This window comes from Papaver somniferum, chromosome 8, assembly GCF_003573695.1.
Source record: "Papaver somniferum cultivar HN1 chromosome 8, ASM357369v1, whole genome shotgun sequence".
NCBI lineage: Eukaryota > Viridiplantae > Streptophyta > Magnoliopsida > Ranunculales > Papaveraceae > Papaver > Papaver somniferum.
Window position 1 is genome coordinate 146,924,434 of NC_039365.1, and position 15,104 is coordinate 146,939,537.

The 15,104-nt window shown below is 36.4% G+C and overlaps 1 protein-coding gene across 2 annotated transcripts; it reads left to right on the plus strand.

Moving 5' to 3' along the window:
- The first annotated feature begins 417 nt into the window (after nt 1-417).
- On the plus strand, nt 418-6,628 carry LOC113303397 (plastid division protein CDP1, chloroplastic-like). Of its 2 annotated transcripts, XM_026552430.1 has the most exons (13): nt 810-930; nt 1,572-1,637; nt 1,752-1,865; nt 1,982-2,119; nt 2,392-2,496; nt 2,586-2,708; nt 2,942-3,310; nt 3,425-3,520; nt 3,603-3,722; nt 4,257-4,322; nt 4,407-5,153; nt 5,606-5,796; nt 6,115-6,628. In XM_026552430.1, the coding sequence occupies exons 3-13, from the start codon at nt 1,803-1,805 to the stop codon at nt 6,197-6,199; spliced, it is 2,103 nt and encodes a 700-aa protein (XP_026408215.1). In that variant the 5' UTR covers nt 810-930; nt 1,572-1,637; nt 1,752-1,802; the 3' UTR covers nt 6,200-6,628. The 2 variants fall into 2 exon arrangements, with proteins under 2 accessions (XP_026408214.1, XP_026408215.1); XM_026552429.1 differs by lacking the exon at nt 1,572-1,637 and having other exon boundaries at nt 418-930.
- The last annotated feature ends 8,476 nt before the right edge of the window (nt 6,629-15,104 follow it).

The following is a 15,104-nucleotide window of genomic DNA, read 5'->3' on the forward strand; positions in this document are numbered from 1 at the left end:
CTAAAATAATCTCAAAGAATCACTAGAAGTCTCTAGATTTTAAGAGAATCTCTGGAAATCACTCAAATTACAAATCTACGAAAATCCATATAAATCTTGTTTGACTACTCGGGTGCGTCATACTCATACACCTCGAGTCAACCAATAAGTTTCATGTGAAATTGTACAAACTAGCCATTTCTTTTTTAATTTTTTGAAACAACGGGAATAGACAACACGAGTGAGAGACTCCAAGCCAACTGGGCTCAAGCTGTTAGTGGACTCCAAGCACTGGGTATATACTATATACGCTTACAGTGGTTCTTGCTAACTTCCCACCTCATCAATAATCTTGGAGTAGTTGATTTTTCCTACTTTATTAGCACCGTAGAATACACTGCTGACATGGCCACATGAAGAAAAAAGCAACTCCACTCCAATGACCAATCCCGTCGGCCAATTTACCTGTAAAATCCAATATACTACTTACTCATATCACTACCCCATAAAGTAAATCTTCCAAGGAGCACAGCAAAGAATAACGGTTCACTGGCTAGTTTTGGGTGACCAAATTTTCGCTCCAAATCTTGGCAACGATCGTTCCTAAAGTATGAAAAATGGTCAAAACCTAGGGTTAGGGTTTTTGATCTGCAGATAATGGCGATGCTTACATCTCCTGCTTGTTGTAGTTGTTCTTATGTCGATGAACGTAGAAATGTAGGTGATGTGATTACTTTTTCTAGCACTAGAAGGAGAAACGTCACCTATAAGGTTCCGTTAGGGTTTGGTAGTAGTAGTTGTAAAAGGAGGATTATTAGAAGGAGAGAATTCTTTGTTTATTGTAGTAGAGGGGGAAGATTAAATGTAAATGAATTTCAGAATAATAATGTTGTTGAAAATAATGGTCAGATTCGAACTGGTGTTGTTGAGATTCCTGTTACTTGCTATCAGGTATGTTATTGTTGAATTTATCCATCTACTTCTTTGTTTCTGTAATTTTTGAATGTTTCTAGTATTTCCTTTGAGAATTTATCTACTCTAGAAAGAATGATGCTGTTAGAAATGATTGTATTATGTTTGTTTTGTTGTTTTGGGTTCGTTTGCAGTGGAAATTAGCTGGATTAGTCTTGCATACGAGTTTTGATATGTTTAATTTTTAGCTTGATGTAGATGAAAATTGCTTAAATTAGGGTTCTAAATGGGTATTTTCTGGTACCGTCTTATTGAGTTTTGGGGTGCTTTGGTAAATCCCACTGGTCTATCACGAAGGCATTCAGAATGAGCTGTTTGTTTGAAGGAAGAATCCGATACAAGGACTTGTTAACCCATTTGTGGTTTCTGTGTTTTTTTGACGGTTGACTGATGCACATGAAAGTAGTGGTTTAATCTTCACCCCACACCTATGATCTGTTGTGTAATTTTTTGTCTCATTTCAGGATGTGGAGTTAGTAAATTTTCGTTTCTTTTACCATGAACAGGAAACATATTGTGGAATAGTTTGATTCCCATCACATTGACGTAATTTTAGCCACCAGAGTTTGACTAGTTTGTTGTTGATTTAGTAACTTTAATTGTCTCTTCTATGATTATAGGTAAACCCTCTTTTCTTGTAAAAGCCGAGTTGAACAGTGAACTTTATCCGGTTATAACTAGAACAGGTATTGAGTTGTGCATGAACGAGGAAAAAGTCAGGCCGTGGAATGGCAACTAAAGTTGTTATCATATTTAACTTTAAGCTGTTAAGGTATTGATTTATCAAGTTCAAATTGCAGCTCATTGGTGTTACTGATCGAGCAGAGAAGGATGAGATTGTTAAGTCAGCGATGAATCTAAAAAGTGCAGATGTGGAAGAAGGGTACACGTTGGATGCTGTTGTATCTCGGCAGGTAGTTAGGAAACTAATGCAATATCATCATTTCCAAATACTATTGTTGCGCAATGGAGATGTATCTATTTTGCCGATTTTCATTTTCATTTCTCTTTTCTTATTTTGGTTATTAAGGATCTTTTAATGGATTTGAGGGATAAGCTTCTTTTTGAACCTGAATATGCTGGTAGTGTGAGGGACAAGGTGCCGCCGAGGTCTCCTCTTCGTATCCCTTGGTCATGGTTGCCGGGTGCGCTTTGCCTTCTTCAAGAGGTATATTAATTGGTCTCCAACCTCATCTTAGACAAGTATAAAGTTAGGCAGATCAGCTGGCTAATGCTATTTCTTCTCAAAAGTATGAATTGCCATGCATCAAGAGCGACTTGACTGACTTACCTTCTAAGTTAGTTTAAACATTGCTCTTGTTACTCCGTTGTTTTCTCATGACATTTAAAATTTAAAATTTTATATATTAAACTTAACTTTCGGACATAATTTTTTTCTACACTGGCTGAGTTTAAGCAGATACACAATTGCTACTGCAGGTTGGAGAAGAAAAACTTGTGCTAGAAATTGGCCGTGCGGCTCTACAACATCCCGACTCTAAGCCTTATATTCACGATTTGCTTCTTTCTATGGCTCTAGCTGAGGTAAGATTATCAACAAAGGTGGAAAACTCATCCTAGTCGTTAGCAGTGTTGTTATTCAATCTTTTCTTATCATAGGTATTTCTTTGAAGTGTGCAATTGCAAAGAGTGGATTTGAGAAGAACAAAGTATCCCAAGGATTTGAAGCTCTTGCTCGGGCTCAGTATCTACTTAGAAGCAAAATTACTTTGGGGAAAATGCCGTTGCTTTCCCAGGTATCTGTTTTAGAGTTTCTCTAACAATGTTTTTTGGTCTTTCAATTTTTATGAGTTTCTTTATTTGTTTCTGTGAGGACCTAAGTCAGGGAACTTGCATGGGCCTTGACAGACTATGCTGTAGGTGCCTTAAATCTTTGTAGTACACAGATGGTTTATTTGCTTTACGTTGTGGGTTCCTAGATTTTCTCTATGTTAATTGCTTAAATAATTTGGTTGGGGGTGAGTTTTAGATAGAAGAATCTCTGGAGGAACTTGCACCTGCATGCACATTGGAGCTTTTAGGGATGCCTCACACACCTGAAAATGCTGAACGAAGAAGGGGAGCAATTTCAGCTTTGCGTGAATTACTTAGGCAGGGCCTTGATGTGGAAAGTTCTTGCAGAGTGCAAGACTGGTCATGCTTCTTGAGCCAGGCTCTGATTAAGCTCTTGGCCACTGAAACTATTGATCTTCTTCCATGGGAAGAACTAGCTGTTGTGCGCAGAAACAAAAAATCGCTTGAATCACAGAATCAAAGGGGTGTAATCGATTTCAATTGTTTCTACATGGGCATGATTGCTCATGTTGCTGTTGGATTTTCAAGCAAGCATACAGATCTGGTATGTACCTCTCTTCCGAACTTTGGACCAGGAGAATGTACAAAGTCTTGTCATATTTTACTTTAGTTTGTAGGCTATATTTTGGTTCTCATCTATCTGGAATTTATTGTGTAGATCGCTAAAGCCAAAACCATATGTGAATCACTGGTAGCGTCAGAGGGCATTGATTTGAAATTTGAGGAAGCTCTTATTTCATTCCTTCTTGGGCTGGTATGTTTTGCTCCCTCATTTCCTGGTATCACAAAAGTCGTCTATCTTAAAATTGTTCAACAATTGAAAGTGGGGTTCACAGGGTGGTGAAGATGCAGTTATTGAAAGGCTTAGAGAGCTTGATGTTAATTCAGGACTTGCTTCACGAAATATTGTATCAGCTGTTTCAGAAAGCGAAAGAAAAAATGGTTCTCAGTCATTGGTATGTAACATTAATATCTAAGAATAAAAATGCATATTGGTGTACTACCGTTTATATATGCCTGATAAGGAAGCATGCTTAAAGTGGTGCATGCCATCAAGGAATTATTTGGTATACGAGCATTTGTTTCACGACTTTTATACTGTCTGTCCGCTCGTAGATATACCTCCTTGGCTATGTCGCATGTCAGAACGGGTTAGTTGATACACACGCATATCTATTTGCAAAAATATTTTTGCATTATATGCTATCGTGTATCATCAATTAGCGTTGTTATAAGAGATGTGTTGGCACAGATCAGCATGTATTCATCTGTTGCCACTTGTGTTCGTTGTGGGGTCGTGCTGACTCATATTTTAACTTGGGCGAGTGCTCATTGCTTGTTGTCATAAACTTGTAAGAAGCTGTTGATCAAGAAAGGCAAAAGAAATGTAATGCTAAGCAACACCAGTTGACTGCTGTAAACTAATTTCTTGCTTGCCCCTATAAAGGTTGATATTGTCTTATGCCAGACGATTTGCTGAAATTGACCAGGAATTATGGCTGAAGGATTCCGTGCTTGGTTTGTTTCCAGATACACGCGATTGTTCTGCATCCCTGGTGAGTCTTTAATTCCAGTTTTGAATGACCTTAAGATTGCTTTTACCAGAACAATGGTTGAGATAAACTATCCAAAATGTGCAGGCCAACTTTTTTTCTGGTGAAAAAAGAATTTCTAAGGGAAACAAGCAAATTAAAGGATCTCCAAAAACTGTTCAGAACTTAAATCACCGACCGTCGTCCTTTGCCCTTTCTTCTGACATGGCAGATTCTGGTGACCGTCATCTGAATTCTTCTCGACATCTTGGGGTGGCAGTTAAGCAACTAGCTCCATCTGATCTTCAGAGTCCATTAATGGCTGGGAAAACCAGTAATCTCAGTGGTACTAGTTCACCTTCTATACAACTAAAGAGAAACCTTGGAACTCATCATAAAAATATGTGGGGAGGCTGGTCATTCCTGCTAGATATTCTTGGAAAAATCACTTTTGGAACAGTAGTAGGGTTCTTTGTGTTCTCAACCTTTAAGTTGTCCAGGCGCATCTCTACTAGCCCTAAGATGGACGTAAGTAGCCTTTATGAGACCAGAGATCCTTCTCTTGATTCCAAAGCTGGTCCTGCTTGTATTGATAGGAGTGGCGTTGGTGAAAGGTTCAGGAAGCTACTAGTAATGTTTAAGAATCCCAAGCATCACAGAGAGGGGCTAACAACACAAAGTTCATCTCCTGTTGTTGGTATGTTACGTTTTACCAAACTGCACAAAAGACAAATGCCTGTGGATGAAGCTGAGGCCCTTGTAAAACAGTGGCAAGCCATCAAAGCGGAAGCTCTTGGACCTGACCACGAAGTTGAGAGCCTTTCTGAGGTCCTTGCTGAATCAATGCTTGCGCAGGTAAACACCAAAGGTGTCTAAATATCCTTTTCCGTTATTTAGTTATTTATTCGTTGAACAATCAATACAGACGCACTGGGTAAATATAAAATTTGAGTTCCCATTTCTATAGAAGAAACACTAGGGGAACTCTCTGGAATTCCATAATTTGATATGCTGATGAGTTAGCCACTGGTTCAGAGTCTACTCTAAAATTTAGGAAACTCATCTTTGTATATGATGCAGCTTGCAAATATGCCCTTGTTTTAGCAAAAACAAAACAAAAAAAAATCTGCAAATAGGTCAAAGCATCTGATGAACTTGTAGTTTTGCCAAAAAGGATCTAGAAATATCTTATTCTGAGGTGTTCCGGCTCTTTTATGTCCACAAACTGCTAGAAGTATGTAATCAGCCAATTTCTTTCTTTTTTCTCTATTCAATAAGTAACATCCTCGCTGCTTGCTTATTGACAGTGGCAAGCTTTGGCTGACTCGGCAAAAGCCAAATCATGTTTTTGGAGATTTGTGTTGCTACAGTTGTCTGTCGTTCAGGCGGAAATCTTGTCAGATGGCAAAGGTGAGGAGATGGCTGAAATTGAGGCTCTGTTGGAGGAAGCAGCAGAGCTTGTTGACGAGTCTCAACCCAAAAACCCAAATTACTACTGGTAATATTGTCATATATTTGGACTGATTTGCTTCAATTTCTATCTTCTTTTTAATATACTTCCTGTTTCAAGGGGTTAGAAAATATTTTATATGTGCCAGTGCTTTTCACAAAGCTGTGTTTTTTTACCAGAAATGTTAATTTTCTGACCCACGTCTAGTGTGGATCAAGAAGACCACTTCAAGTGTTTAACTAGGAAGTTGTGATTGTAAAACCTCAGCCTAATGATCAAGAAAACCACTTCAAGTGTCTCCCCCGATGTCATACTGGTTAGGATTTTAGATTCCCTTTTCTTGATGATACCATTTCTTTTGTGCAGCTCGTATAGAATTAGATATGTTCTGAAAAGACAGTATGATGGTTCATGGAGGTTCTGCTCATGGGGTATCCACACTCCAGCATGATTTGGCTTGCTGCATTCATCCTGCGATCCTTAGATCTGGGTGGAAATGAAGGCAAGATATACATCCGGAAAGCATAGGAGTTTTGGGAAAATGTTAACCAGTGTTGATTCTTGTATATCCTAGGGTAGTAAATTCTTTTAGCTCTTGTGCATTCTGGATCTTTTTGTCCGTGCAATGGATAATTGGTGTATTAGCCATTTCCCATGCAGGTGTGAGTGTTTTCTTATTTTGAACTTTTACCTCCACGTCCATAGATGAATTACTTATCTAAATCCACGTCATCAGAGCTCTCTAATTGTATGATATGCAATCTGCATCTTTTCTGTGAACTTATTAACAAGCTAGTTTAGCAGAATCATCAGTCCTTAACCCATTTAACGGTTTTTAATCAAATACAAGGAGGTGAACCACAACGGCTGTTGTGATTTTGCAGTGTTTGTTTAGATCAAGATTAACGTTGGAACCACAACTGTTCTATACTTTTATTCATTGGTTTTGTTTTCTCTCTTTTCCCTTTAATGTTTGAGAATGAAACCTCTTGAGTTCAAGGACTTACTTCTCCTGTGATTTTTGGTTTATAACACAAGGGCTAGCACCAAAAAAATCTTAACTGACCGTATGAGAATACCATGCAAAAGCGGTTCCCTAAGAGGGTCCGGCCTCACCTCTATTGAGGGGGCTGTTCTTGCATAGTTTTCCGTGCGGTCTGTGTAAAATGACCCGATTAGTACAATCTTTTTACCAGGAATCTGGTGTTTGCATGTTGCAAATAGGTAAATAAAAGTTGAGAAATGGACGAATCTATCTGTGAGAAGGAACATCATGCTCAGAGACGGAGCCAAGATTCAGGGCAGTAGCAAAGTATTTGGGGGCCCTAGGCGAAATTATAGAAATGGGGGCTTATATAAGAAAAACAACTTTTTACTTGTGATTTCATATGAAAGATCTAATACTCTCAGAAAATAAAATTTTCTATATAAGATAACTCTAAAAATATAAAGAAAATGGTTTATCACACAAAGACTATGCTTCAAAAAAAGAAAAACACAAAGATTGATCTTCCTTCCTTTTCCACACGAAGTTATTAATACGACCGAACCTGAAGCATCGCTTGTTTCAAAGAGAAGAGGACGGGTTATTCATATTTTATTTGATGGTCAGATGCGAATCGAAAGCTAAGCAGTGGTAATTCTACCCCTAGAGAAAAATAGAGATGTTTCATACGTTACCCATAATATGTGGAAGTATCGACGTAATTTCATGTAGAGTTTGTAATTAATTGTATCTATTATAACAATCTCAACGGATCATATTAAAAGTCTGTTTAATCTTTTTGGTAACAATGTGTTCGGTAAGATTTAATCAACTTCAACTTCAATGGTTGCCCGATTTGCATTATTAGCAATATCCACATATGATTGTCAAATGGTAATATTTATTTTGATTCATTATTTAATCTTCCTTTAACAAAAAAAAATAGAGGTTGGAGCATAATAAAATGTCATAAGAATTTGCAGATCATTACATAAATGTGCGTTGAGTGTAATTGTGTGAAGCGTACGGATGTATGTATGATGTTGAGAGTTGAAAAGTCGAGTATATATACTCGAGAGATCCTTGTAACAATATATCATTTTTTATAATCAAATTTGATTTAAACCGTATTGCAAAAATATGGATATTCTATTAATATTATCAGACAAAACCTCAGAACTTCGAAAAAAGAAGAGAAAATAATAAAGCAGTCAAAAAAAATAGCAGAAGACCAAATTAGTAACCTTAATAATACACAATTAATTTGATGGCACGAAATGTTGAATCGTATTGGACTACAAATGGAATAACCCTAAAATTTTATGTTTCTCACTAGGTTTCTTATTAACTATAGGTAAAAAAGATCTTGATTTGGGGGCCCTGGGATATGGGGGCCCTAGGCGGTCGCCTAGCTGCCCAATGCTCAGCGACGACCCTGCCAAGATTTTAAGATAGATGGTGCAAGAAAAAATGATACACGAGAAAATAAAGAAACTAGCAAAAATAAAAATTACACTGCACATCAAGAATTGTTTTATGGCCACCTAATAGTGGTTGATAGCAACCAAATTACGACACCCAAGGTACAACCTCAACCAGCAGGAGGTCTTGGATGGATATATATGCTTTTTTTGGTATGCCGAAGCAAATATCAACGACTTTGTGCGAGTATAAGTAGTGTCGGTCAATAACTAACTAACTAACTAATTACTAGATTTTGTGCCCGTGCTATGCACTTGGTTGACCCGAACACCATCTATCATCATTTTTTATTTTAACCGTATTTTTGGTTTGATGCACTGCGGCTTCACCTGCACCTTTGTGTATTTTTATTTGGTTTCGTGGGGCTTCACCCCGCCCTGTTGCTAAGGATTTTTTATTTGGTGTGGCTCAGCTTTGCCTCGCCCTGTCCCAATGTATGCTTAGGATTTTTGATTTGATGTGACTCAGTTTCGCTTCGCCCCTTCCCAATGCATGCTTGGCCAGGCTTCACCTCCCCCCGTCCCGACGCACGCTTAGAATTTCTGATTTGGTGTGGTTGGTTTCGCCTCACCCCATTGTTTAGGATTTTTAATTTGTTGTGGCTCAGCTTCGTCCCTCCCTTTCCCGATGCATGCATAGGATTTTTATTTGGTGTTACTCAGCTTCGCCCGTCCCGATGCTTATGTTGGTGTGGCTTAGGATTTTTGATTTTGTGTGGCAGGGGATGCCTTTATATTTTGATGTAGCCGGGAGGGTATGTTGGGGACCAATATTTTTTATTCGTAAAGTGGCGCTGGGGAAAAACCTAAAAACAGGCGGTGCACAAAGTCTTGCTTGTCTGTCAAATCCATGGATAAGACTTTACACATCTTTTTACCCAGCATTTAGTGATTCCATGATTCTTACTGTAGAACGGTCCTTGCACAGATTCAAGTTTCAATCTTGGATATTTTTGGTTACTATCATACATTTGATGCCAGTGAGTACTTGGGTAACCGAAGGGAATTCCATGTTGATGACGCTGGTATGGCCAGTATCTGGTAAGGTAATGCTTTATTCAATATGAAGGAAAAAAATGATCTCACAATTAAAAGGTATTGCCAATCAATTATCTAGATCGACTATCTTATTACAAACAATACACATCTGTATGCTCCCAAAAGATAAAGTCTGGCGTGATCAAGTAGAGTATTACTGCGAGCCAGCTTACTCAAATTCCTACAACTAAGTAAAGTTCGTATTTCAACCGAACAATTATGTTCCTAGGTGCCGCAATATGCATGATTAACTATCTCTCAATTAAGCAAACACGGTATCTTAGGATGAAGCAATCCATCTCTTTCTCCATGAGCATTAATACAAACTAAATTAACAGTTTCTCCCCATTTTGCAGGCGATAATCGTACGGTATTAAACGTTAGGTCAGTGCAACGAATAGCTGGACTGCAGTTTACAAACATCAACCACCTGTTTGAGACTACATTTTGCTCTCGCTTCGATGTTTCTCACCCCAGCATCGTTGTATTTGATAATTTGAAGGCTTAGGATTCGGTCTCAACCTCTCAACCATGTTCTTATAACCAAATGAGAAAAATTCCTACAAATTTTGCTAACATGTTTAGCGAGTAAAGTCTTAGTTGCTTACTTGTGGATTACTGATGAAATTATTGTGCATTTCAAAAGCATTGGGACTAAACCTCCTAATACCATCTTCCCTATAGAGACCATCCATTCTATAAATCCAAAATACTGTTCAATACATAAATCCAGAATGTAGGCAGATAAATACAATAAGAAAAGTTAAAACATACAAAATGATGAAACAATGTCATCTTTACAACAGTTGAGTTGAGTGTGTTCTCCTTAAACCCTTGGAAGACTCAATATAATATTACACTTAACTACAACTGATGGCAGTGTCAGGATAGACTTCTTGCTTGCCTTGACTAAATCTCTGCACCACTGAAACTGACACGCCCTAACCCAACTCTTACAGCTCATGTTTGTCTTTCTTTGTCTGTCTACAGTTTCTAATCGAGTCCTAGATGCCTTGTCTTAGTTTCCAAAACCCATATAGAATCAGCACAAAAACTCTGATTCAATTCACAAAAATTCTAATCAAATTTCTTTCTAACCCTTCAATCAAATTAGCTGCCTTCAATCATCACCTGTTTTTCTTTCTACCCCTTACTAGTCAAATTTTTGATTCAATTCACAAAAACTCTTAACTAAAGATTTCAATTTCCAAAAGAAACTAAAATTAAATCCTATACAATTTTATATTCCTCAATTAAGAACAAACACATTACTAATTACTCAGTTTATAATTCAATTTCACATATATTTAAGAGTCAGTCGAAAAAACCTAATTTATGTATAAAACAATTCTCAAATCCATTTGATACAGGAAACGAAAATTAAATTATTTTCTGTAACTTGTTCATATTAGACTACTTCTTTTGATCTAATCAGCTTATTGTTTTTGCAAAATTAATTGCCCAACAAAAAAAAAAAAAGCAAACGAAAATCAGCCTGAACAATTTAAAGAAGTCTATAGAGTATAATCAATCTGCCTACATCGAGTTAAAACACAATCTGATAAAAATTACAGATTTAACAATCTAGGGTTTCCCATGTTTACCTTGTTCTTCCTTTTCTCTGCGTCGTCTTTGTAATCCAGATTATACATCTAGATTTACCTTTTATGTTGCATTCGAATCAACCACACAAACTCACATAATCACTATCACTCAATTTGCTCTTTCTATGATCTCAAATCCTCCATTTATCTTTCGATTATCAATTACAGGTGAAGAGAAAAAGAGGAGATAAAGGAGGAGAAGAAGAATAATAAACAACCAAGAGTATGAAAATCGAGAGGAGATAGAGAGTCGGCAGATGTAAGTATTGTCCACTCCAACGACGTTAATTAACGTCCATTTAAATACTCGGTGTAACCAAAGTGTAAAGAATTATTCAGGCACAAACTCTGGCAAAAGTAATGTCTACCCACCTTTATCTTAATGGTGTTACTAACGGCCGGTTAAGTACGGGGTGTCATTCAAATTTTAATGCTCTCACCAATAGAGTCTCGCCACTTGTCCTCTCCAGAATTTCTCTAGTTCAAAGTTTTTATCTAATTTAATTTGAGAGGGGTGTCACACTCACCATGCGACGTGGAGCTCATATGACTTAGTGTTTTAAAGGAAGAGAGATTACGAATAACATTCAAACTTGATTTACAATAATCTTACAGTAACAAATTTTTAAAATTTTCTAAATGGCTGATTGCAATTGATCGAGTGTTTCTTTTATTTTAGCATTAAAATTTAGACTAAATGTTTACCTGAATTCAAGTCACTGGAGAAGTTGATAATGAATGGTGGAGCAACTGAAGTTAAAATAGGCTCTATACCTTGGAACTCTGATATAAACAAAATGGACATTGGTTAGTATTAAGCCACGCATGATTAAGGCAACACAATTTGAACATACTGCAGATTCTTACCAAAGATGAAATGATTCTCAAGATATTTTTGATTTTGTCATCTGCAAAACACATAATCATTATATTATATGAAACTTCTAAATTCAATTTAGAGGTCCAACCAAAGGCAGAAAATGCATCCTCATGACACCCACGGCCATGAAAAGTGAAATAAGTGAATTAGAGAACAAAGAAACGAGTTGTCGACACTCGGGTGGATAAATTCCATGTGGAGAAAGATATTAAGTGGCATTAAAAAAAAATTACAACCAGAAATCCTAGCTAATCGAGAAACAAGATTTATTTGAGACATTAGAACAAGCACTTGGAGTGCTTTATTCTACGAGGTGCAAAAATCAATTGGTCACTGGTTTGGCATGCAAAACTAACACCTAGGGCCAGTAGAGAATTTTGAGATTAAGGGTATGCAACTGTACACCCTAGCTCTGCATTGCCTCCACCCCTGATCATGCTGGATGTAATGTCTGTTTAGGGTGAAAATGCACTTTTCCACCTGCAAACAAGTGCATCAAGGGGTTGCATGTTATTGCACCAGGGATGCAATACTACCGGTTCAACTTGACTAATCCCACATTGCTTTATATAGTTTCTCCGCTGTTTGATTTTACTTGGTCATAATATCGATTTCCGAAAAAATATAGCATTTAAATTTTACTCATACGTATTTTTAGTGATAATTGTTAGAAAATTTTACAGTAATCACAAAGAATCCTAGTTAGTTTAATCTAATCTTTTATTGGTTTACTATAAATCAGAATACTGATAAACCATATTAAGGTAAGACTAAGGTTCAATCAAGTGATTAACATTATCTTAGGTTAACAACCTTAGGTGTCATATGACTCAGCAACCCAACTAATGATGGATAGGTTAGATGACGCATATATGATGACTAAGGCTCTCTTAGCCTCTTGTATATATGATTTTTTTTTAGTTCCCGTCACTTAAGCAAGAGAAACTAAAAGTTGAAGTCTAAGTTTGAAAACTTAGTTATAATGTGTTTTCTTCGTGTAGTTTAAGCATACCTGATGTTGTGCTATCATTCAGATGAATCATTCCAGTAAAATGTGTACAAATTACTTTCTACTATTTTGTTTAAGTTGTAAAAATGCTAACATTAGTATTTATATATGTTTCAACATAAAGTATTTATGTAGTCATGTTTGTGTTTAAATTACAATAATCATTGAGGTTAAAATGCTAACATTCAATTTTGATTTCCTCTAGTTAGTACTTATGTTACAACTACGATAAGTAAGATTGAAGTACTAAAATTGTTTAGCTTTCTGAAAAGTTGGATAAAGTTTTAGTGGCATAATATTTTTATATGTTGTTAAAGAATATATCTAAATGACGATGTATAATTATCACAAGTATTTTTCAAAGTTCAATGGGAGTCAGATAATTATTATCATCCAAAAGGGATTTGAGTTCAGATGTGGACTTTAATTCGTATAATAAAACTTTTATCTCATGTGGTTTTTTGTTAGTAATTATGATTCATTATTAGGTTCAGATGCATTACAACAAAAACTGTTTGGTTGTATATGGCCAACAAGTAGATTTTTCACATATAACATACTTGTCATCTTTATAAGAGTTTACAAAATGTAATTTGTTTTGAATCAATGTTGTGTTTGGAATCTGGATATAACTTTTGTATGACATAACATTTCCCAAAGGTGAAGTAATGATAATATATGAGTCTTAATCATTTTTTTGGTGTCGTATAGTCTGCATAAAGAAAGCCCTTATTTTAACCATATGTAATTTTTGTATATTAATTGATTGAGCACCAGTAAATCTTTTGAGAATAATTTTGTGGTATGTTGTAGATGGTAAATTTCGTAAAAGGGTAAAATAATCATCTAAGGTCAGTCCAAAAATTACGACAAAGTCATGACCACGAAGGCTAAGACCTCAACATATGGATAAGGCTCTGTGAAAGTTCATACTAACATATCCTAGCACATATAACCGAAGTTCATTTTATGCGCCAAAGGCCAACGTTCGAAGCCCAATGTCTGAAGTACAACGTTCAAAGCTCGAGTAAACAAGGCCTAAATCGTCTGATCCTTTGTAGACTGAAATTTTACTCTTATGAGGAAGTCTCCAATTATCCGCATATGAGCAAGATTTCGCTCAACCTTATATATATGATCAAGATAGCGTTCAACCACATATGAGAAGGTCTGTGCTCAGCCACATATGAGCAAGTCTGTGCTCAGCCACATATGTGCAAGGCTCAACTCGCCGCCCTCAGGAGCAAGCCTCCGCTCAGGCACGTAACATCAAGTCTCTCTCGCATGCTCATGAACAAGACTCGAATACTGGTCTCTTAAAACTCAGTCCTAAGCCTCAGAGCATATAGACAAAGTCATAGTACAATATCCCCGTGAGATACACCTGTCATGCAATTATTATTCTCATGACGCATCCACGGATGATTCCATGAACATGAGCGAGATTTAAGTGTGCAATGAGCACGACTCACGCATCGGACTCACGAGCATGACTCATGCTTACCTGGGCCTCGTGACTGATTCCTAGTACATCCTTATGAGATACATTGATCATGTCTCTCCCTGAGTCTCTTTACTGACTCCTAGTACATCCACACGCGATACGTTAGTTATGTCTGATCCATATATGAACACTATTCACGACTTTCTCTTAGCAAATCCATATGATGTCAGATACAATAGTTATGTTTGATACGTTAGTTAAGTCTGATCTATCTAATGGTACTAGTTTGATGTACAAATTATTTTTTTCTTGATTTCAATTAATGTTCATATTTTAATCAAATCAATTAATTAGCGGTTAAGTCTTCTCTTGACTGCTCCAATCGAGTTGACGGGCTTGAGGTTCATTACAAAAGGATCATATATTTATTGAACTTTTATTCTCAAATCATGTTGAGCATGATAGTTAGCTCAATTTTCAACATGTATGGTTGTAAAGATCGGTTGACATCGTAAAGTTAAAGTTTTATATATTAAAGTGTAAGATATAGCTCATGATAATGGATTAAAGTGAAAGTGTATGATGATAAAGTTAAAGAAAATAGTTCATCTAGTTTTATAACTATAGAAATAGCACATGCATCATGTAAATGGTGTATAAATCTTTATGGTCGAACCTTAGAGTACTTTTTAGCTAAAATATGCATTTTCCAATAAAAATCTGTTGTTTCCCCAGGTGGGAAATAACAAAATTTTTGTGATTAAACAACAAATCATGTTTAGTTTAAGTTAATCTTTGATTGATCTACTCTAAGTCATATAAGTGATAAGCCATACTAAACTAAGATTAAGGTTTACGTAAGTGATTAACATTATCTTAGGTTAATATCATGTTAAAATTTTCAACCACCTTAGG